Source organism: Zingiber officinale, chromosome 11B (assembly GCF_018446385.1).
Source record: "Zingiber officinale cultivar Zhangliang chromosome 11B, Zo_v1.1, whole genome shotgun sequence".
In the NCBI taxonomy this organism is placed as follows: Eukaryota; Viridiplantae; Streptophyta; class Magnoliopsida; order Zingiberales; family Zingiberaceae; genus Zingiber; species Zingiber officinale.
In genome coordinates this window covers 1,109,308-1,134,812 of record NC_056007.1, presented here as the reverse complement: position 1 = coordinate 1,134,812, position 25,505 = coordinate 1,109,308, and the positions used below count along the sequence as shown (strand labels likewise).

Sequence of the window (25,505 nt, the reverse complement as noted above, 5' to 3'; positions counted from 1 at the left end):
ATGCCCAACGAATGCGGCGTCGTGGAGATCCCTTACCCCTTCGGCATCGGCGCTAACTGTTCCTTGGGAGGAGGTTTCAATCTAACCTGCAACACCATCGAAAGTGGCCTCAGGAAACCATTCTATGGCAATAATGTTGAGGTCCTCAATATTTCGTTGGTGATGGGCCAAGTGCGTATGCTCAACAATATAACCTCGGCGTGCTACAATTCAAATTACAACAATATCACTTACAGCTACAGCTGGTGGTTGGATCTGGAAAACACCCCATATAGGTTGTCAGATATGCGCAACAAGTTCACTGTCATCGGATGCAACACCCTTGCCTACTTTCTCGCCCTCGATGGGAGCAATGGCTACGAGAGAGGCTGTGTGTCCATGTGCCGGTATGAACAGAGCATCGTCAATGACTCCTGCTCCGGCATGGGTTGCTGCCAGACTACCATACCCAAGAATCTCAGATACTATGAAGTCAGCTTTGGACAATCATGTTTCAACAACTCGAATACTTGGAGATTTAGCAGATGCAGCTACGCCGCCTTGTTGGAGGCCGAGTGGTTCCATTTCCAAACATCTTACATCACCACGAACCAATTCATGCAAATTAACGACGGCAGGGTGCCGGTGGTCTTGGACTGGGCCATTCGAAACGAGACCTGTGAAGTAGCTAAGCGCAACCCAACCTCTTATGCCTGCATCAGCAAATACAGCGCATGCGTCGACTCCTCCAATGGCCCTGGTTATCTCTGCAACTGTTCCGAGGGATACCAAGGCAATCCTTACGTCTCCGACGGATGCCAAGGTATATCTGTCGTCTATACCGATCGATTTAATTAATTATTCTAGCTAGCTAGCTGCTTTCAATTATATATGTTTTGCCTTTCTATGGCAATACATTTTAGATATCAATGAGTGCGATCAGCAATCAAATCCATGCTCCGATGGCATCTGCCAGAACCTTCCAGGTGATTATAGATGCGAGTGCCCCGAAGGCACGCAAGGAAACGCTTACAATGGAGTATGCATCACAGCAGAGTCTCAGAAATTATCCCTAGCTGTGAAGGTGGCTATAGGTAAGAAGCTTCTCTCGAACCCACCAACATATTAAATTAAATCATCAAAATTTAACATAAACTCAGAACATAAAGATGACATGTATGTATGAAACTTGCAGGTGGTGGCGGTGGTGTAATCATTTTGTTACTATGTATTATGTGTCTTTATGTAGTCTATCAAAGAAGTAAAATTGAAGAGATGAAAAGAAAATATTTCAAACAACATGGAGGCTATGAATTAGAGGAAAAGATGAAGTTACAAAGAGGCCTCAACAAATTTAAGATATTTGAAAGCAAAGAATTAGAGAAGGCGACAAATCATTTTGATGACAAAAATATTATTGGGAGAGGAGGAAACGGAGTTGTATATAAAGGAGTTTTGGAAAACCAAGTTGTTGTTGCCATAAAGAAGCCTAAGATTATCAATGAGGATTTAAAAAAACAATTTGGAACAGAGACACTCATTTTATCATACGTTAACCATGTCAACATAGTCAATCTCTTGGGTTGTTGTTTGGAGACTGAGATGCCATTATTGGTCTATGAGTTCGTCTCGAATGGAACATTGTTTCATTTAATTCATGAAAATGAGAATCAAGCTCCAACTTCCTTGGATACTCGACTGCGAATTGCTTATGAGTCGGCTGATGCTTTGGACTACTTGCATTCAAAAGCGTCGCCTCAAATCATTCATGGAGATGTGAAACCCTCTAATATACTTTTAGATATGGATTACACAGCAAAAATTTCAGACTTTGGAGCTTCAAAGATGATTCCCAAGGGGGAGAAACAATTTGCTACATTGTTGCAATTCACTCATGGTTATATTGATCCAGAGTGCTTGATGACATATGAGTTGACCTATAAAAGTGATGTTTATAGCTTTGGTGTGGTTCTCTTGGAGCTATTTACAGGTAAGAAGGTTATTAGTTTCGAAGAATCTGAAGAACAAAAGAGTTTGGTGTCGACTTTTACTATGTTGGAGAAGCAGAATAGGGTTTCAGATATCTTAGACAATCAAGTGAAATTGGAAGCTAATATAGAATTTATTCAAGAACTTATTGCACTTATTAAGGAATGTTTAAAGTCAAAGGGAGAAGATAGACCAACTATGAAGGAAGTGGCTGAGGAGCTAAATGGATTAAGAACTCTTAAGAAACACCCGTTCATAGTACAACACAATGTTGAAGAAATGGAGAGCTTGCTCAGTGGGTTGCCAAATGATAATCGTGCTAATTCCAATACTATTTTCAATATTGAGAGAAGACTCACAAGACGGAGCAATATACAAGGCTGGCAGTAATAGGGACTTGGTCTCAAATGGTGTTGCTATGTTTGATTATGTGTGTTTTGTTTGCTTAATGTTCTAGCCTTCGTAAGTGTTTTTTTTTTTTGAAACTTCTAATCCTCTGTATTTATATGTGTATTGCCTAATTTTTAAAATAATTTGATTTTGAGTGAATTACTGTGTAAATTATTTTCACTTCAAGTTACTCTTGAATGATATATTCTTTTTAAGGCTATTTTTTATTATCTTTGCAAAATGTTTTTTATTTTTATTTTTACTTGCTTTCTCATTTAAATTTCAGAATAAATTGGTTTGGTGTAAGCAAATTCGAAAGTGATCTTTCAAACCACTTTGCTTGTAGTTATCTCCCAAATTTTGGTTTCACATAAATATTTTAAAAAATTTCATACCATACATAATTAATAACATTAATACTTTTTCACTTCATTAGCTTCAAAACACCTTTAATATGTCTCTTTAATATAAGACTAAAATACGTATTATATTCTTCTAAGTTACCTCTAGATCACTAATTAAGAATGACATTTTGATTAAAAAAAGGAATTAAAATCGTTGCATTAGGCTTGAATAGATTTTAAAATTATATAAGTTTCAACTTAATTATAAGCACATCATGCTCTATTTGAGCTGCTTAATTTGATAACAATATGCTTTTTAATAGGCAACATTGAAGACAAAATATTGTACTTGACTTGATTTTTAGTTGTATTTCTTTAATAAACAAGTTTAAAAATATTAAGCTCAACTTGATTGCACTTGCCTACAATCCCATGCACCCACCTCATAATACAATATTATTTAGTTGCATGTTTTATCATAACTGTTTTCTCACTAAACAAACTCCCTGAAAACAAAAGATACCACCAAGAGATATTACACGCACAGTTTTATCCTCCTTCCTCATTGGTTTGTATGCGATCTTGGCAGCTCCCAAGAAGTAACGTAGACGGTAAGTGCATAATATTTCTGACGTAATAGTCAGGGGTCAATTTTCAGGAACTGACGACCTGAAATTTATCTCATCATGTGCCTATTACCTATGTATCTGTATGTATCTTCCTTCATATCCATGAACTGATACTAAATGACCACAACCTTGGCTGTCATAATACAGCAAACTTTGCATTCCATTCAGCTTCAAGAGAGATAGAAATTGGACACGAATAATGGTTGCACTACTTGTCAAACTTGATTGTCCTGACACGAATAATGGTTGCACTATCTAGGTATCCAACCAATCACGGGAGGAGTGAAATGCATGTTGGGCAATCTTTCACGATGAAGATTGCATGCGGAGATAGGGGATTCATTGAAATTAAAATTGCAAACTAAAATCAACTTTAGACCTATATATTGAGATGAGCTTATAGTTTTAAGTTGTTAAGTAAGGAAGGATGAGCTATTTGGAAAGCTGGATGGCTTGGAAGACTTGGCCAAGACCTAGGATAGAGATGTCTATCGAGACTAGGAACGTTTGTCGTGATCAGAGATGTCTATCGTGACTAGAGATGTCTGTCGTGACCAGAGATATATGCCAAGACCAGAGACATCTATCGTAACCAGGGACATCTGTCGTGACCAAAGATTTCTATCGAGACCAATACCGAGATGCTGAGACATGAGGTCGAGATGACGCCGAGACATGCATGAGTCTAAGATAATGCCAAGACATGAGGTTGATAATGAGGCTTGCGTTTTACACAGTTTCCTTAAAATAGATTCGTCCTCCACCGTCAGTGCGTCAAGGTTATGATAGACGTCTATTTTTCATGATATAATGGTAAAACCATGTTGACAACTAAGGCTATCACCAATAGAGCCGGCGAGTGAGTGAACGACAAAGAAGAAAGACGGGAAACAAAGGTAGAGAATTCTCTTTTTCCTATTGTTCTCCCTGCTCTCAAGGTCATGACCTCCTCTTATAAGAGCTATATGCTTTCGCCGTATTAAATGGCCAAGTAATGATCATTATATACTTTCGCCGTATTAAATGACCAAGTAATGATCATTCATTGCCTCTAGCCGCTTGATCATCAATAATGATCATTTCAAATTGAAGGTTATAGATTCTCAATTAATCAGTGATTAATTCATCCGTTACATATTAGCAACAAGCAAAAGAATTATTCACGTGATAAAATGCTAGTTGTTCAATTTGGAAAAATTTTATCCCGACCGATTCGGTATTCGACATACGTTGGTTGTATTTGCATGTAAGTCAATTTGATTTAGTGTAAATCCGGGCCTTAGATGGTTTCTTGAACTGCTTTGCAATGCTCATTCTGTTAGAAAAATAATAATAATTATAATAATAATTATTTATTATTTTAATGTATGACTCATATGAAATATTAATTTAATTAAAGGACTTATTGGTCATTATGTATGGGATAATGGGAAGTTATTTTAACCTCCCAAATCTGCACGTAGCCGACTTGATGGAGGTTGGCTTCTTTACGTACATGGGTTCTGTCTCTCCCAGAAGTGTTCTTTCACCGTAGCCATCAGAAAGGTGTGAAGAAGAAAGCGAAAGGGAAGAGATAGATTGGGACTTGTAGAAATTTCTTCTGCCGTCGTTGTTTCCTTTCTCATGGATCAAGGTATGTAGTCAATCTTTTTCGTATAAATGAGAATCATGAATTTCAAGATCCTTCTAGTTTTCTGAATTATGAACTTTAAAGAAAACTTCGAACTAACATGTGGTATCAGAGCGAGGTTGTGAAATTTATGATTCTCTATGTATGATTATCTTCCCTACTTTATATGAACCCTAATTTGAGAATTTTTGAAATGCTTGTTCGCTATGCAATTCTCAATTATGATAAGTATAATGACTTGTTAAACAAAAATTTAGCAGGGATAAGAATGACTTCGGTTCTGATTTCGGTTCAATAATTATTTGATTGTTTCAATAATTGTATTTTAATTAAAGTGGTATATTATGAATTGCTTTTCTGTTATGTATCTTGTAGACTTACATATTTTATAATGTGCAATTTCGGCTAGTATGATCAAAAAAAAAAAAAAATTAGAAAGGAAACAATGCTTCAGTAAATGGTTTGTACGTGAATTATGTTGCCAATGATCCATTATGTTAAAGTGATAAAACTTTATGTTCACATACAAACTTAAGACTTGCATCCTGTTACAAAAATTATATACTGCATTCTTATGGTTTCGATTTATATGCTGTGCACTTTATTACTGTTATGCCGAGATATGCATTTTATGATTGAGAACATAATTGTTTATGAATTATTTAATATTTGGAAATTAAAGTATGACAGATTTGTTAATCACCAAAGTGGTCAAATCTGTAAGTTATTCAATTCCAAATTATATATTTATATTTCAATTACCCATAGAATTTGATGATATACGTGATGTGATAATTATTGATTTATGGGTCAATTGAAGTTCATTGTTGTAAGGCATTTATGGATCACCCAAAGGTTGATTAATTGCGCTTATAATTAATGGACATGATTGTTAGTAGTGTTTGTGCACTATTAGTTTTATTTATATATCCAAAGATAGTAAGTATTTCTAATTAGTGCATATATCATTACTAAATAATGTTAACTCTATTAGCATCATTAGGATTATTATTGTATGTTGATGTATCACCCAAAGGAGAACATTAATATACATGAATGCTTATTTGTTGTCTGAATCTATTTTATATATTAATTTATGACTCAAAGTATTAATGTTAAGCATGTGTTAATTGCAGTACATATTCCTGTTTCTTTACATTCGCATGCTACGTCTGTTCCGATTTTTAATGGGCTGAATTTCTTTGATTGGAGTGAACAAGTCCAATTTCATCTTGGTGTGTTGGATCTTGATTTGGCACTCCAAGTAGAGAAACCTGCTGCTATTACTAATGCTAGTGGCAATGAAGAAAGAGCTCATTATAAGGCTTGGGAAAGGTCAAACAGACTTAACCTAATGTTTATGCGAATTAGCATAGCAAATAACATCAAGTCAGCTCTTCCTAAAACTGAAAGTGCTAAAGAGTTTATGGAATTTGTGAAAGAGCGCTCCCAAACCGCTGACAAGTCTCTTGTGTTGGTGCAACCTTAGGTCAAGGTTGACCTGGTTGACCCGACTCGAGTTGACTTGACTCGAGTTGTATTTTGATGTTTGACTTGGGAAGATTGTCGGTGCAACCTTAGGTCAAGGTTGACCTAGTTGTGTTGCATGTTGATGTTTGACACTCGTGAGAGAGTTCTATTCTTGATATGGGACAAGAATAGATGTTTGGGAGATTATTGGTGCAACCGTAGGTCAAGGTTGACCTGGTTGACCTGATTCGGGAAAAAGTCCAAGTATGGAGACTTGGCAACGGAAAAGTCCAAGCAGGGAGCTTAGCTGGAAAAGTCCAAGTATGGAGACTTGGAAAAGTCCAAGCAGGAGCTTGGCACGCGAAAAGTCCAAGTATGGAGACTTGGAAAAGTCCAAGCGGAGCTTAGCACGGGAAAAGTCCAAGTATGGAGACTTGGCACGGGAAAAGTCCAAGTATGAAGACTTGGCACGGAGAAGTCCTGGTGAGTGAAGCCAGGCAGAGGAAAGTCCTAACTGGGATGTTAGGCAGTTGGAAAGTCCTGGTGAGTGAAGCCAGGCAGTGGAAAGTCCTAACTGGGATGTTAGGCAGTTGGGAAGTCCTGGTGAGTGAAGCCAGGCAAGGGAAAGTCCTGGTGAGTGAAGCCAGGCAGACGGAAAAGTCCTGGTGAGTGAAGCCAGGCAGATTGGAAATCCTGGTGAGTGAAGCCAGGTGAAAATCCTAGTGAGTGAAGCTAGGTGAATGAGAAAGTCCTAACTGGGATGTTAGGCAGTGTGAAATCCTGGTGAGTGAAGCCAGGTGGAAAGTCCTGGTGAGTGAAGCCGGGCAAGGGAAAATCCAGATGGATCAAGGGTGATCGGACATCTGGTGTTGAGAAGTCCAAGTGAGTGAAGCTTGGCATATGGAGTCGGAGAGGGCTCGGTAGCTCGTTCTCCGAACTAGGTTAGAGAGGGCACTCTAAACCGAGGAGTTGGATCGGTCTGGTGATCCGATCAGAACTTCCCTCGATCGGTCCGGTGACCGATCGGGCATGCTGAATCTGTGATTATTGATCGGTCCGGAGACCGATCGGGAACCTCGCGAGAAGAAAACCGTGGATCGGTCTGGCGACCGATCCACCCACAATCGTTCGCTGTTATGAGGAAGCGAGGGGATTGAGAAGGGGCGATCGGTCTATGGACCGATCAGGAGGTTCTGATCGGTCCACGCCGATCGGGCGATCGTGACACCGATCGGTGCGGGACCGATCGGTGACAAAAAGCCTCATGCGCTTGGGCGATCGGTCAGACCGATCAGGTTCTAGCCGTTGCGACACAGCGGTTAGTTTCTTCATTGCTTCTTCTTCGCAGGTATAAAGGATCGAGGCATCTTCTGTGCGAATAGATCTCCTTCTTCCTTCTTGCTGTTCTAAGTGCTGCTGTGCTTGAGCTTTGTTGAGCTCCTCCAAAGCTTCGCGTGAGCTTCCGGCTGGGTTCCTGCTGTTGTAGGCGTCGCGTGAAGTTGCTGCTTCACCTCCAGTCGACAAGAAAGCAAGCAATTGGTAGAGTGCGATTGTATTCATATTGTATTGCTTTTCTTACTGCTCTTGTACTCTTTGTTTGCTGTTGCAAACGTTTGTGGCGAGGTTTCTCCACCCACAAGGAGTATATTGTATTAGCCGGTTCTCCGGGGACTCATCCACCGACGGATTGACCGGACTCGTCCACCTTACGGACACGCCGAGGAGTAGGAGCCCTAATCTCCGAACCTCGTTACATCCTCGTGTTAAGGTTTGGTTTTCTTCTCTTTCGTTTCTTTGTATTTTCCGCTGCGACTAACCTAATTGTAGGAAGAAACGAGAGCGATTTGGGGCGGCTATTCACACCCCCCTCTCTAGCCGTACGAAAGATCCTAACAAGTGGTATCAGAGCGAGGTCGCTCTTCATCGGATTCACACCCGTGGGAGCACAAGCGCTAGAGATGGATCAATTCGGAGAAGACATCACCATTCCACCCTTCTACAACGACAACTTCGCATATTGGAAGGTAAGGATGATGTATTTTCTTAGGACTAATATGTGGAATTGGTTTTGTGTACAAGAAGGGTTTACTCCTCCAATGGATAAAGAAGGAGAGCCTCTAGAGAAGAACAAGTGGACAAAGGAACAAGTCCATCAATCAACGATCAACAATGAGGTAACTAAAACAATTGAATTTTCATTACCTACTAATATTTTGCGTAAGATAGGTGAATACAACAATGCCAAGGAGTTGTGGGATAACTTGGCCAAGTACCATGAGGAGAGTTCCACTTCAAGCCATGAAGAGGAGCCTAGTGAGCCAAGTAGCTCACATCATGGAGGGAGCGAGTTGGGAGTTGAGGGCTACTCAACATCCAAGGAAGAAGAGGAAGTGAGTTCTTCTTCAAGATCGGAGCACGAAGAAGAAGCTTCTACCTCCGGGAGGGATGAAGAAGAGAACATCCATTCATCCTCAATCCTAGGTAACTCAAACACTTTAAGTTCAAATAAATTGCATATAATGTGTTTTGAGTGTAGGGAATTTGGGCACTACAAGAGTAAGTGTCCAAAGAGGGTAAGAAAGACTCCACCGGCGCCAAAGGTCAAGGAAGCCGGAGTCCCGAAACGCAAGGGCAAGGAGCACATCGTGTGCTTCCAATGCAAGCAAAGGGGACACTATAGGAGCCATTGTCCGAGGGGGAGGCAACCTCACAAGGGCAAGAGACCGGGCACAACGATAGGGGGAGCTAAGGCAAACCCTAAGGTAACCTCTAAGGTTCATTATTGCAATTCTAATAAAACTCATGCTAGTAGTTTTGTTGCAATTGTTAATAATGATAAGCATGTTAACTTTAGGAACCAATACATGTGCTTAGGAGCTAAACATGTTAGCCTAGGTAAGGATAACACTAGAAATACCAACCCTAGGATTAACGCTTCTAAAGTTAAGGAAAACCTAGGTAGAAATCCCAAAAAGACTAGACACATGCCTAGGAATATCTCAAGAGAAAATGACAAATTAAAACTTGAGGTATTAGAGAGGAAAATCAAGTCTTGAGGTCAAGACTTGATAATTTAGAAAAGGCTCTTAAAAACATGGAGAAGTCATCTCTAGGGTTTAAGGGTCAAAAACCAAAGCCCAAGGACAAGAAAGGTTTGGGTCACAAACCTAAGTCCCAAATGGTCAAGCCCACCTATCATAATGTTCCATTCGATTATGGAACAAAACCTAGGGCTAGGAAGACCACCACCAAGGTCACAAGGAGTCACCCCTAGAGTTGATCTTGATGAGACCCAAATGACCAAGGCTTTAAAGCCTAAGAGGGTCATTAGGAGGGTTGCTAGGGAAGTCATCCCTAGTGAATTTTTAGTGAACCCAATGAGCTCAAGTAGGTATTGGGTTCCTAGGAGCATTTTCTCTACCCCATAGATGGGTTAGAGAGTGTCAACTCCAATAAGAAGGGTAGTTAACCCAACTTTGAGGAAATTGACACTCAAGGAGCATTTTCAAGGTTTTTGGGAACCTTTGAAAATGAAAGGGGATAATCTTTATCATTCACTCCTTGGAAGAGTAAAGTGTGCCAAAGTGAGAATATTTTAATCTTATTTGGCACTATTTAAGAAAACCTAGAGAAAACCATAATTGGGATTTTGGTTTCTCTTAGGGATATATGGGCAATCTAGGATTAGAATTTAAGTTAACTAAGAGATTAAGGATACTTAGATAGGTAATCTAGGTATTTTATTTGTGTTAACTAACCATGGTTGTTTGCCATATGACATGTCATGACATCATGTTTAGTTTTATCATCATTTGAAATGTCATGATAGTGCTAGGCTAGTTTATATGTCATGCTTTATTTAAGTTTTCAAACTTTATGCCATGACATCATGACATTGGCACATGTTTTACTTATGATATCATTATATGCCATGTCATCATCTCTTGCATTATAATCAATGTAATTGATTTAAGGAAAAACACATTTTGATATTGAGATCAAATTGATGTTTAGAAAATGCATGAGAACTTAGCCTAAGTTGACCTTAACCCATATCTCACATCAAATTGACTTGAATGTGGTTTGATACACTTTAGATGTGTGTGAGATATTAGGATCATGAGTTAGGATCAAGGTGCATAATTCTTGTACCTAGATGACCCTAATTCAAGAAATGGAGGATCATAGGGAAAGCTTATGTACAAGTCATGTACATTTAGCCCTAAGATTATGGTCCTAAATTCAAATGGTTTTAAAAGCATTTTAAAATTGATTTGGAAAACCTTGATGAAGCTTTCCTAGTGATAGCATTCATCATTGAACATTGTGATACAAAGTTGAGTTAAAACTTGAACTATTTCAAAGTTTTTGAACTTTGTATCAAGATTTGAAAATGGAAACTATTTTCATAGAAAATTATTTTTCCATGGTAGTGTATGATATGAGGAATGTATCCTCAAAATTTCACAATTTTTCGAATTTTCTGGAATTTATTAGGGGTTTCTGAATTTCGGGAGAGGAAAAATCAGAAATCCCTGTGATCAGTGTCTGGATCGGTCGCTGGACCGATCCAGGGAGGGCTGGATCGGTCACTGGACCGATCCAGAGTGATGTGGATCGGTCTGGTGACCGATCCAGTGAGGTCTGATAGCGTGCCAATGTGCTGAAATTCGACTGCATGTCTGAAATTTCGGCTGAAAGTTGGTTTTTAGATTTCTAAAGGTTTGAAACTCTCCAAGACATTGTTGGTGCAATGGTCAAGGGGGAGTTGGCCTTTAGGGGGAGTTTTAACTATTAGTCAAGGGGAGTTGACTTTTAGGGGGAGTTTTTACTCCTTGAGGATTAGTGATATGGGATTATCACTAAGTGGACTGTTGAGCTTAGTATCAAAGGGAAAATAAGAGTTTCAATGAAAGGTATGGGACTTTCATTAGGAAGAAACTCTTGACCTTGATACCCTCCTTATTCTTTTTGATGTGTGTCAAAAAGGGGAGAGTGTTCATTGGAGAATTATTGGAGAACCCAAGTTAGGTTATCGGTTTAACCTAAGCTAGGGAAAGATTGTCAAGGAAGAACATTGGAATACTTTTGATGTGTGTCAAAAGGGGGAGAATTATTAGAGAACCCAAGTTAGGTTATCGGGTTAACCTAAGGGGAGAATGTCTAGAGAATGTTCAAGGAAAGAACATTGGACATTGGAAGATGGTTGGAAAACCTAAGTTAGGTTATCGGGTTAACCTAACTTGATTATGGTTTTGTCAAACATCAAAAAGGGGGAGATTGTTGGTGCAACCTTAGGTCAAGGTTGACCTGGTTGACCCGACTCGAGTTGACTTGACTCGAGTTGTATTTTGATGTTTGACTTGGGAAGATTGTCGGTGCAACCTTAGGTCAAGGTTGACCTAGTTGTGTTGCATGTTGATGTTTGACACTCGTGAGAGAGTTCTATTCTTGATATGGGACAAGAATAGATGTTTGGGAGATTATTGGTGCAACCGTAGGTCAAGGTTGACCTGGTTGACCTGATTCGGGAAAAGTCCAAGTATGGAGACTTGGCACTGGAAAAGTCCAAGCAGGGAGCTTGGCACGCGAAAAGTCCAAGTATGGAGACTTGGCACTGGAAAAGTCCAAGCAGGGAGCTTGGCACGGGAAAAGTCCAAGTATGGAAACTTGGCACGGAAAAGTCCAAGCAGGGAGCTTGGCACTGGAAAAGTCCAAGTATGGAGACTTGGCACGGGAAAAGTCCAAGTATGAAGACTTGGCACGGAGAAGTCCAAGCAGTGAGCTTGGCAGGGAAAGTCCAAGCATGGATGTTGGCATGGAAAGTCTGGTGAGGGAACGGCAGTCCTAACTGGGATGTTAGGCAGTTGGGAAGTCCTGGTGAGTGAAGCCAGGCAAGGGAAAGTCCTGGTGAGTGAAGCCAGGCAGACGGAAAAGTCCTGGTGAGTGAAGCCAGGCAGATTGGAAATCCTGGTGAGTGAAGCCAGGTGAAAATCCTAGTGAGTGAAGCTAGGTGAATGAGAAAGTCCTAACTGGGATGTTAGGCAGTGTGAAATCCTGGTGAGTGAAGCCAGGTGGAAAGTCCTGGTGAGTGAAGCCGGGCAAGGGAAAATCCAGATGGATCAAGGGTGATCGGACATCTGGTGTTGAGAAGTCCAAGTGAGTGAAGCTTGGCATATGGAGTCGGAGAGGGCTCGGTAGCTCGTTCTCCGAACTAGGTTAGAGAGGGCACTCTAAACCGAGGAGTTGGATCGGTCTGGTGACCGATCCATGATACGTCCCTCGATCGGTCCGGTGACCGATCGGGCGGGATCAATCGGCACTAATCTGATCGGTCCGAGACCGATCGGGAACCTCGCGAGAAGAAAACCGTGGATCGGTCTGCCGACCGATCCATTTGAACTGATCGACCGCAGCACCGATCGGGGATCGATCGGAGGAGCCGGCCTGATCGGTCTATGGACCGATCAGAGGTTCCTGATCGGTCCACGCACCGATCGGGGCTTGATCGCGACACCGATCGATGTCCGGGACCGATCAGTGACAAACAAGCCTCATGCGCCTGGGCTGATCGGTCAGACCGATCAGGTTCTAGCCGTTGCGACACAACGGTTAGTTTCTTCGTTGTCTTCTTCGCAGGTATAAAGGATCGAGGCATCTTCTGTGCGAATAGATCTCCTTCTTCCTTCTTGCTATTCTAAGTGCTGCTGTGCTTGAGCTTTGTTGAGCTCCTCCAAAGCTTCGCGTGAGCTTCCGGCTGGGTTCCTGCTGTTGTAGGCGTCGCGTGAAGTTGCTGCTTCACCTCCAGTCGACAAGAAAGCAAGCAATTGGTAGAGTGCGATTGTATTCATATTGTATTGCTTTTCTTACTGCTCTTGTACTCTTTGTTTGCTGTTGCAAACGTTTGTGGCGAGGTTTCTCCACCCACAAGGAGTATATTGTATTAGCCGGTTCTCCGGGGACTCATACACCGACGGATTGACCGGACTCGTCCACCTTACGGACACGCCGAGGAGTAGGAGCCCTAATCTCCGAACCTCGTTACATCCTCGTGTTAAGGTTTGGTTTTCTTCTCTTTCGTTTCTTTGTATTTTCCGCTGCGACTAACCTAATTGTAGGAAGAAACGAGAGCGATTTGGGGCGGCTATTCACACCCCCCTCTCTAGCCGTACGAAAGATCCTAACATCTTGCTGGGACACTGATGGGTACTTTAACCACCATGAAGTTTGATGGTTCTTGTACTATGCATGAGCATGTTATTGAAATGACAAACATTGCAGCAAGAATTAAGTCTTTGGGAATGGAAGTGGATGAAAATTTCCTTGTTCAGTTTATTCTGAACTCTTTACCGTCTGAGTATGGTCCATTCCAAATGAACTACAATACCATGAAAGACAAATGGAATGTGCATGAATTGCATAGTATGTTAGTTCAAGAGGAAACCAGACTTAATAATCAAGGAAATCACTCCATTCATTATGTGAATCATCAAGGAGCTGGAAAGAAAATTGAAAAGAGACATGGAAAGGGCAAAGGACAGTTAAAGATCTGTGAGTCCTCTACTAAAATCCAAAAGAAAGAATCAAACAAGAATAAATGCCATTTCTGTGGGAAATTTGGACACTTCCAAAAGGATTGTCAAAAACGTAAAGCTTGGTTCGAAAAGAAAGGTAAGCTTATTGCTTATGTATGTCTCGAATCAAATTTGACTGAAGTTCCCCATAATACTTGGTGGCTTGATTCTGGAGGTACAACTCATGTTTCTAATACGATGCAGGGATTCCTTACAATCCAAACCATAAGCCCAAATGAGAAGTTCATTCTCATGGGGAATAGAGTGAAAGTTCCAGTGGAAGCTGTCGGGACTTATCGTTTAATCCTTGACACTGGACATCATTTAGATTTATATGAAACTCTTTATGTACCTAGTATTTCTAGGAATTTAGTTTCTGTATCTAAACTTGATGTTGCTGGATACTATTTTAAATTTGGTAATGGATGTTTCAGTTTGTATAAGCATACCTATATGATTGGATCTGGTATGCTTTGTGATGGTTTATATAAATTTAATCTTGATAGTATGTATTCTGAAACATTATTGACCTTGCATCAAGTTGGCACTAAACGTAGTTTAGTGAATGAACGTTCTGCTTACTTGTGGCATAAGCGTTTAGGTCACATTTCCAAAGAAAGAATGAAAAGATTGGTAAATAATGGCATTCTTCCTGATTTGGATTTCACTGACCTTAATTTATGTGTGGATTGTATTAAAGGGAAACAAACAAAACACACAAAGAAGGTGCCACAAGAAGTACTCAGCTTCTTGAAATTGTGCACACTGATATATGTGGACCTTTTGATAGTAGTTCTTTTGGTAAAGAAAAATACTTTATCACTTTCATTGATGATTATTCATGTTATGGTTATATCTATTTATTGCATGAGAAATCTCAAGCAATGAATGCCTTAGAACTTTATATAAGTGAAGTTGAAAGGCAATTAGACAAAAAGGTGAAAATTATCAGGTCAGATAGAGGTGGTGAGTATTATGGAAGATATGATGAAACAGGACAACATCCTGGTTCATTTGCTAAATTCCTTGAGAAACGTGGTATTTGTGCTCAATACACAATGTCAGGTACACCACAACAAAATGGTGTATCAGAAAGGCGTAATCGAACCTTAATGGATATGGTTAGGAGTATGTTAAGTAATTCATCTTTACCCATGTCATTGTGGATGCATGCTTTAAAAACTGCCATGTATTTGTTAAACAGGGTTCCTAGTAAGGCAGTTCCTAAGACACCTTTTGAACTGTGGACAGGTAGGAAACCTAGTTTAAAGCACCTGCATGTTTGGGGTTGCCAGGCAGAAATAAGAATTTATAATCCACAAGAAAAGAAACTGGATGCAAGAACGATCAGTGGATATTTCATTGGTTATCCAGAAAAATCTAAAGGGTATAGATTTTACTGTCCTACCCATAGTACAAGAATTGTTGAAACTGGAAATGCTCGGTTCATTGAGAATGGTGAAACCAGTGGGAGTGAAGCTTCACGGAATGTGGAGATTAAGGAAATTAGAGTACAAGTTCCTTTAACTCGTACTTCTAATTCTTTAATTGTTGTTCCTCATGTTATTGAACCATGTAACAATCAAGAAGAACAACAAATTAATAATCCTGAGGTTAATAATGAACCTATAGCAGAACAACCACAAGAAATAACATTAAGAAGATCTCAAAGAGGAAGAAGATCCGCTATTTCGAATGATTATGTGGTTTATCTACAAGAGTCAGAAGATGACTTAAATATTGATAATGATCCAGTTTCATTTTCACAAGCTATTGATAGTGATAATTCTGATAAATGGTTAGATGCCATGAAAGATGAGCTTAAATCAATGGTACAAAATGATGTATGGGACCTTGTGGAATTACCTGAAGGATGTAAGAGAGTTGGGTGTAAATGGGTCTTTAAGACTAAGCGTGACTCTCATGGTAATATTGAACGTCACAAGGCTCGACTTGTAGCCAAAGGTTTTACTCAAAAAGATGGCATTGACTATAAGGAAACATTTTCACCAGTTTCCAAGAAAGATTCTTTCAGAATTATTATGGCACTAGTAGCTCATTATGATTTAGAGTTACACCAAATGGATGTGAAAACTGCCTTTCTAAATGGGAATTTAGAGGAAGATGTTTATATGGACCAACCAACAGGGTTTATAGAAGAAGGAAAGGAACACATGGTGTGCAAACTTAATAAATCAATATATGGACTTAAACAAGCTTCCAGACAATGGTATCTCAAATTTAATGATACAATTATGCCCTTTGGATTTAAGGAAAACATTGTTGATCGATGTATATATTTGAAGGTAAGTGGGAGCAAGTTTATTTTTCTAATTCTGTATGTTGATGACATCTTGCTAGCAACTAATGATCTTGGTCTATTAAGTGAGACTAAGAAGTTTCTCTCTAACAACTTTGAAATGAAGGATGTGGGTGAGGCAAGCTATGTGATTGGAATAGAAATATTCCGAGATAGGTCACAAGGATTGTTAGGTTTGTCTCAGAAAACATATATTAATAAAGTTTTAGAGAGATTCAGAATGGATAAATGTTCATCATCTCCTGTTCCAATACAAAAGGGAGACAAATTTAGTCTTATGCAATGTCCACAGAATGATTTGGAACGAAAACAGATGGAGATGATTCCTTATGCATCTGTTGTTGGGAGTTTGATGTATGCTCAAACATGTACAAGGCTAGATATTAGCTTTGCAGTTGGTATGCTTGGAAGATACCAGAGTAATCCAGGATTAGATCATTGGAAAGCTGCAAAGAAAGTCTTAAGATACTTGCAAGGGACAAATGATCACATGCTTACTTATAGAAGATCTGATCATCTTGAGGTGATTGGATATTCAGATTCAGACTTTGCTGGTTGTGTAGATACAAGAAAGTCTACATTTGGCTATTTGTATCTTTTAGCTGGAGGAGTAATATCATGGAAGAGTGCAAAGGAATCAGTCATTGCTGCATCTACCATGGAAGCTGAATTTGTGGCATGCTTTGAGGCTACGGTTCAGGCTAATTGGTTGCGGAACTTTATTTCAGGACTTGGAATAGTCGACAGTATTGCCAAGCCACTGAAAATTTATTGTGATAATTCCGCAGCTGTCTTCTTTTCTAAAAACGACAAGTATTCTAAAGGTGCTAAACATATGGAATTGAAATACTTTGCCGTTAAAGAAGAAGTTCAGAAACATAGAGTGTCAATAGAACATATTAGCACGAATCTTATGATAGCTGACCCTTTAACAAAAGGGTTGTCGCCCAAAATATTTTCTAGTCATGTTGAGAGTATGGGCATTATGTCTACTGGTGAATGTTAAACAGTAATGTTGTTTGACACTCTGAGCTCATTAATGTATAAGTTTCTGAATTTTCTGTTTTCAATCTTATGTGTATGCATGCAAATGATGATGTTGAAAACAGATTTTGTCTTTGATAAAGACATTATGTTTGAACCCGTTATGGATTTCTCATTCTAAGATCGTGTGAGGAGAAGACTAATATAGTAGTACATGGAAGGGAATATGTTGTTATAATAATATATAACCGCCATGACTCTTATTAGTTCCTATCCTTGATTATGTTAATGATGGAACCAATATATGTAAAGTCTATTCATGCGCATTATGATTGATATAATTATTAAGTGACACAATATCACATGAGTCAAGTGGGAGAATGTTAGAAAAATAATAATAATTATAATAATAATTATTTATTATTTTAATGTATGACTCATATGAAATATTAATTTAATTAAAGGACTTATTGGTCATTATGTATGGGATAATGGGAAGTTATTTTAACCTCCCAAATCTGCACGTAGCCGACTTGATGGAGGTTGGCTTCTTTACGTACATGGGTTCTGTCTCTCCCAGAAGTGTTCTTTCACCGTAGCCATCAGAAAGGTGTGAAGAAGAAAGCGAAAGGGAAGAGATAGATTAGGACTTGTAAAAATTTCTTCTGCCGTCGTTGTTTCCTTTCTCATGGATCAAGGTATGTCGTCAATCTTTCGTATAAATGAGAATCATGAATTTCAAGATCCTTCTACTTTTCTGAATTATGAACTTTAAAGAAAACTTTGAACTAACACATTATTCTTCTCTACTCCAGGTAGAACTTTTCTGTGTTAATCCATTCCTCGCTAGAGTCCACCGAGGAGTTCACTGCAATGGAATTCCGTCTTACTTTGAGAGATGATGGAATGCGTGCAGCTTTCCAACTTCTTCATATGGTACTCGAGGTAACTATTTTGTTCCGAATCCATTTTCAAGTTTATCCCTGTCGGCTGTAGAGATAATTAACTTCCTGTGCTGTACATTCATAGTTAAATTTATGCACAATGATTTTTGTTGAAGATTTTAGTCAAGGGTACTTTAAATTTTCACTAGATCAAGATAAAGCTTATATGTTTCTTATTGAAGTCTGCATTCTTTCAACAAGCTCCAAAGCACTCATTGAAGTCTGCATTCTTTCAAAAGGTTTCTTGATGACAATAATGTAAGGTGAAAAAATAGTTTTACAAATTATTTAATGAGCACTAATAAAAAAAAAATTGATCGTGTCCGGAAGATTATCAAATTTAGAAACAAGTTATTTACTTGAAATATTTGACTGAGTGAGATTAAAGTATCTTTAAAGAAAATGAAAATAGGTATCAATGTAGATCTAGGTGAGATTCATCTTTAGGCTTGGAAGAATTTAGGAGATCAAGTATAGTATAGTCAACTAAGTTATTCAATAAAACTTTAACAACTAAGATGCCTAAAAATAGAGGAAAAGTTATTGTTGCCAATTTATGAGTAAGGTTATTGAAAAGAAATTAAGAGTTGAGACAAATGCTTTCAAAAAAATTAATTTGGTTTTTAGATGTTTATTTAATAAAACAAACTAATGAGAAAAGAATTAAAAAAACACACAATAATTCTTTACCAGTGTTACTGTAAGGAACTTATGCTTGGAAAAAGAGAAATGATGATATCTTAGAAATTATTGAGGTGCTTCTCGAGTGATGATATTTGCTAATCATATAGCATGTGAATTTCTACTACTGTACAAGCTGATGACTCATTCAAATACAGGAGAAATGGCCAAGACAAATGAATCAATTCTTCTGGAAGAGGAAGCCATTGAAGAGAATGTTGAACAAGGTCTTCGAAGTCATCCCCTATTCTTCAGCATTGCCTTGGGTTTGCTAGCTGAGGTTATAAATTCCAGGTACACTCTTGTTCAATGTTTCATTCTTTCTGGAAGATCGCTTTTAACACTTTAACTATGTTTCTTTGTTCCTTCTGGAATAGCCATCTCAACCTTCAAATTTTAAGAAAAACCATGTTCTAGTTATTTCTTTAGTTTTTTTTTGGCTTTGATTTTATTGATTTATTTTGCTCAGTTGTTTCATTGATGATCTTGCAAGTACATGGATAAATGCTTCCCAATATGTTCTAAATACCCTGATGATGAATAAGAAATAAAAAAGTGATGGGTGGATGCTTCAACTTGACGTTGCCGAAAACATGGTGTGCTAGAATCTTGGATCATAATCTTCTATGCTTAGATTTTACTTCATTTCTTGTTATATTTTCCAATTACTCTATGTTATCTTTGCATGCCAGTTCATGGAAATTAACTTGCTGTTAGAATGAGTCTGCAATTGGCTTCATTGGAAAATGGAATCACAGAACAATATCTCCAATTGCTCTGGAAGTCACGTGGATTATCACTTATCCTCTATTTGAACAGTCTTCCACCTCTCCACTATGAGCCTATTGTGGTATTCCTACCATCCCAGGACCTGTTACCTTGGTTTGTTTCTTTGTGCATTGAAGGTTCTGGATCTAGGGTGGGGGAATTGGTCCACAGGTTGTTTTATTGAAGGCTTATTTATAAAGGAGATGATGGATCAGTCCATTTAGTTAATGGCTTCAGCCCTTTCCTTTTTGCTTTTAGATAATTGTGTTGCCCAAGAAGTTCAATCAAGTATGTTTTGGTGGATTATCACTATGGTGGTAAAAAGACGAATACGCTCGTTCCCAGCGTCCCCGTCAACCCGTCCCAGGGCCAACACGGAGGAGGTGATGGATTATCACTATGATCCTTAGGAAGTTGTACCTATTGTTGTGGAAATGAAGCAAGTATTTAGTGATTCCCAGTAATTAGCATCAGATGAGTGTTTAAGACCTTGATTGTAACCCATAATTCCTTTTCTTTTCATAGTCATTCTTTTATGACTTATATAGGATTATGAACCTGTTACCCGGTTGCCTATCTTTTTGATTTTTGGTTGTAAATTATAAATACTATCTACTAGCACATCTATCCTATTGCTGCAGGCTTTTCACAACAGTCAGGGATTCTCTTGGGTTGACATATGATGTATCATTTGAGTAAAGCCTTTTCGATTGGCTGAATCTTGTTTGGTATGTGATATGGGTTATAGTGAGTAGATTCAGAAGATGACGTGATAGTCAAATTTAAAGTAATATGACGGTCAAAGTCAGGATAGAGGATCATTCCACACCTAATTCTGTTGATCGCCCAGCCTCCAAGTTCTCAAATCTTGTCCGCGCGACATTATAGCAGGACGCCCAGATAAGGACGACTGGCTACGAACCCGGTCGGACATAATGACTCTAGGATTTTACTCTGAAACTAAAGAGATAATGTGCTCAGTCAATAAATGGTCGGCTGGATTCCAAGGAGTCCAACCGGATGAAAGACCGTGAGGGCCCTAGGCACTTAAGCCTTCTAAAAACTCTTTAAACTTGCACAACCGAGTGACAAGTTGATGGGGCAAAAGGTACTTAAGGCTCTCTGTGTATGGCGGTCGGGTTTACCACCCCTAGCCTCATAAAGTCCTCAATACAAACGCGGGCGGATAAAAGTTAGCCGGGCAAAGGCCGGTCGGGTTTAACGCCCTTAGCGTCATAAAGTCGTCAATACAAATGTGGGCGAATAAAGGCCAACCGGGCAAAGGCTGGCCAGGTAGCGCTCTTAGCCTCATAAAATCCTCAATACAAATGTGGGTGAATAAAGGCCGGCCGGGTTTAGCGCCCCTAGCCTCATAAAGTCCTCAATACAAACGCGGGCGGATAAAGGCCGACCGGGCAAAGGACGGTCAGGTTTAGCGCCCTTAGACTCATAAAGTCCTTAATACAAACGCGGGAGGATAAAGGTTGGTCGGGCAAAGGTCGATCGGGTTTAGCGCCCTTAGCCTCATAAAGTCCTCAATACAAATGCGGGCAGATAAAGGCCGGCCGGGCAAAGGACGGTTGGGTTTAGCACCCTTAGCCTCATAAAGTCCTCAATATATGCTCGGGCGGTGAAAGCCCGACCGACTTAAAGGAACCTGTCCTCTGGAGGCTTCACATGAACCTTCGGCGAGGTAAAACCTGGCCGGGTTTGAAATTACTTGATATCATATCGTCTCTTAAATGTTATTTTAATATACAATTAATCATATTACTTTCCAAATGGATTCTCACCATACTTTGGACACCATATCAGTCTCTGAATAGATTTTACAGTGTTTAGTACACGACCAAGAAGATGAACACAAAGGCAGGCATAAATAAGGTCGGCCATTGAGATCGGCCAAGATATACTCAGCAGACAACTTCTGACAATATTATAACATATCACCAAAACTTGTCGGGGAATATTCCTTTGAATCCTTTTTTGAAGGTTATTATGTCTCTCATAAGCCAGCTAATCACAACAACATATTCCCCTAACCGCCTCAGTAATGGCACGAAATGTAAACGACAAAGGAGGTACATTCATGGGTAGATAAAAGATTTCTCATATAATCATTTCAGATGGTCTAGGTTGTACACTTTTCATCATCTAACAAATTTTAATGACTTGAGCCACCTCATGATCACAGAGATTATGAGAAGTGGTATACAAAGGGGGTCCTCTCAACATCATTTGAGCTTTACTCTCGCGTGAGCACTTTCTCTACTGTTCTTTATTCCTCCATCTAGTGTCATACTGACTTAAGTGTCGGAGGGCCTTGTCAGGGACCCCTTCCCGGATTTTTGGTTACTAACATTTTGTTGAATCATCGAATGGTATGCAGGATTGGAGGAAATCCCCGTTCTAAGTTCAAGAAGTCTTCCAACGGTCAACAAATTTGCCACCGAAGCCAGCGCGCCATCTCCCTACCCTTTGGACAGGATTAAATTTGGCACTGTCTATGGGAACTTTGCTTGAATCTGAAGCTTCAAGATTGAAGAGGCTGGAAAACTCACAACTATTGCTATAATGTTTGAGGAGTTCGAGATGATTGTCGAGGCCCGAGTGCAAAAAGCACTGCAGCAGAGGCAAGCAACTACTGGAGGTACGTTACCACCACCAAATCCAGTAGCGTCAACAACAGCGCATCAGCGAGAAAGAGGTGTTCAAGAGGAAGGCCTTGCTCGTTTGCTTCTTGCGCCTCTTTCACCAATCCAGCGCCCTTGGGTACTATTCCACACATTGCCTGAGCAATTACGCCAAGGGGGAGGATTCCAAGAATCTTCGGGAGAAGCACATGTCCAAGACAGACACAAATGAAAAGTCGTGGCCAGTGATAGCTCTCTAGAATGAATCATTACCCCACTCTATCAACGGGTACTGGAGGATTCATTGCTAAAACACTATTATAATTTGAATGTAGGAGAGTATTCGGGAACAACTAATCCAGTGGATCATCTCCTCAAATTTGAGAACACTACTCTGCTCTAGCAATTTGCGGACGGTGTGAAATGTCGGATGTTCCTCACCACATTCGACGGGGTGGCTCAACGATGGTTTCAGCGGTTGCCAGATAACTCTATTCGCCATTTTAAAGATTTTCGCATGATCTTTCTTCAACATTTCTCCAGCAATCAGCGCTATCACAAGACCCCTTGGAATCTCTTTTTGCTCAAATAAGGGCTCAAAGAAACACTACGAGCCTACATTAAAAGGTTCAATTAGGTGGCTATGGATGTTCCGACCGCCACCACGGAGATTTTGAACCTATATTAAAAGGTTCAATTAGGTGGCTATGGATGTTCCCACTGCCACCATGGAGATTTTAGTGAGTGTCTTTTCTTAAGACTCACCGATAATGATTTCTTTCACGATCTGGCCAGAAGACCTCCGAAGGATTTTGACCTTCTACTCTACTGGGCAATAGAGTTCATCAATGTCGAAGAAGCACAAGCTGCCGGAAGAAGGAAGTGACGTCGAGCAGAATATAGATTATTCTAGGGTGTGAAGTTACAGAGGGATTAAGAAGAAACAAGAGAGAAATAATGAAATAAGAAGTAGCTCAAGATATGTTTTTGTTAGTTAGAGACCTAGAGCCAATCATATGATGATTGTTGTATGGACTCATTGTATCATATTCCTATGTATATAAAGGCATTTGTTTTGGTTATTATACTTACTTGTATTGGTGCCAAATAACTAAGTATAATAGCGTCCTTGAGTAGAAGGTTCTTATCTATATCAATCGATTGGTTGAATCGATAGTGAGATGATATAGAGAACACTACTCTTAATCATTCCTAGTCAAGTATTAACATTCAGGGACAATGTTAATGCGACCAGACTAGCATGTAGGTCAACTCGATGACTTGATCTCACAAGTCATGGATATAGAGATATCAAGTTGACACATGGGTATACATTGGAGAATGCATACTGAATGACTCGCCATGAGAAAGTATCATGGATTGTTATATGAGTGTCATATACTTTCTCATGTGGCTATTAGTCCTTGGACCTGAAGTCACCATGGTCCCTACATAAGGAGTTGCATACTTTGGCTTCGTCAAACGTCACACGTAACTGGGTGGACTATAAAGGCAATTACTGGGTATGTAACAAATTATGCGGAGGGATGTGAGTGATGTAGATGGGATCTATCCCTCCTATATAATGGGAGTGACATCGTTATTCTTGATAGAGTGAGACCACTAAGTGCATGACCATGCCCAAATGAGTCAATATGAGATATTGAGCTCATTTGATTAGAGTGAGTCTACTTGAAGTTCAAGATTTAGATTGATCAAAGGATGACACCGTCTATACCTCAAAGTGATCAATCTAGATGTCAAGGATAGAAGGACATTGTCATATATTATGAAGAGTCACAATTAGTAGTCACAAGGTGATGTTGAATCTCAACATTCTTGTAACTTGGGTAGTAATGATGTGTTGCTACATACTGCTCATTACTTATGCTTCTAAATGGGTTTAGGAGCATTGCCAACATTACAAGAACCTATAGGGTCACACACAAAGAATAATTAGATGGAGATTAGGTTCATTTGATGTACCTAGAGGATTAGGTTCATGTGATGAACCAAATTGGATTAAGAGTAATCCAAACTAGACTAATTGAGTTGGACTCAATTTGATTCATATGTCCAATGAGTCTAATTTAGATTATGACTCATTGAATCAATTTAATTTAATGGATAGAGATTCACTAAATTAAATTGACTTGAATCAAAGGTTGGATTTGATCAACCATGGGAGAATTTAAGTCAAGTTTGACTTGACTTGAGAGGGAAGATGAAGAGTCAAGTTTGACTTGACCTTGACTTGACCAAATGCCATGTCATTGTGACTTGGCATAGGGCCGGCCAATGATGATGTTCCACATCATCAAAGGTTACATGAGTGTGTGCCACCTCATGAGGGAGACCAAGAGTTGTGACCCTTGGTATTCCATGGAGGTTTAAAAACCTCTAAAGTGGGCGGCCACTTTGAATGGGTGTGAGTTACAATTTTTGTGTTCATTGATTTCATCTTCTTCCTCCTTGCTTCTTCTTCTCTCCCTCTCCTCCACCTTGGCCGAAACCTTCAAGGGTGCTAGCGCACTCTAAGGTTTCTTCTCCACCTTTTGTTCGTGTGGATACACATAGAGGGGTGTTCACTTGACACCCTTGAGATCCGGCGAACCTTGGACGAGCGGGATAAGCGAAGGGCTTCGCATCAAAGGTATAAACTCCTAAACATGTAGATCTAAAGTATATCTAGGATTAGAAAACTTGTACTTGTAAAATTTTAATATTCGCACGGATCCGGTGGCATGGGATTTCGGGGTTTCCCCACGCAAAAGCGGTTTTTGCTGCTCGAAAATCCCAACATTGGTATCAGAGCCACGTGCGAACATGTACTTGTTTTTATTTTAATTTTTATGAAAAATTAAAGTTCTATAAGTTTCTATGATTTTGTTAATTTTATGGTTTTTAAGAGTATTTTTCTCGTAGAAGCGAAGCAACAAGTGTTTGAACACTTATAGGCTTCGACTACCGAGAAACACCTTCCGTAACGGTAGGGTCTCACCCAAAATATTTTGGGACAGTGGCTAAAGGCGTTGTAAGATCATTGTGGGACACTCGTGAGACTCATTTCGCGAGAAGGGGTGCTGCCCCTAACCCCGCAAGGGGCATTGTCCTACGATCGTGCCCGAAAATCGCTAAACGGGACCGCCAAGAAGTTGCGACTCATAAAA

The 25,505-nt window shown here is 39.6% G+C and overlaps 1 protein-coding gene across 1 annotated transcript; it reads left to right on the top strand.

Annotated features, from left to right (window-relative positions):
• LOC122035258 (putative wall-associated receptor kinase-like 16) lies at positions 1 to 2,358 on the top strand. The gene is made up of 3 exons (XM_042594672.1): positions 1 to 802; positions 903 to 1,073; positions 1,175 to 2,358. Exons 1-3 carry the CDS (start codon positions 1 to 3, stop codon positions 2,356 to 2,358), a joined length of 2,157 nt encoding a protein of 718 aa, XP_042450606.1.
• Positions 2,359 to 25,505: the final 23,147 nt, after the last annotated feature.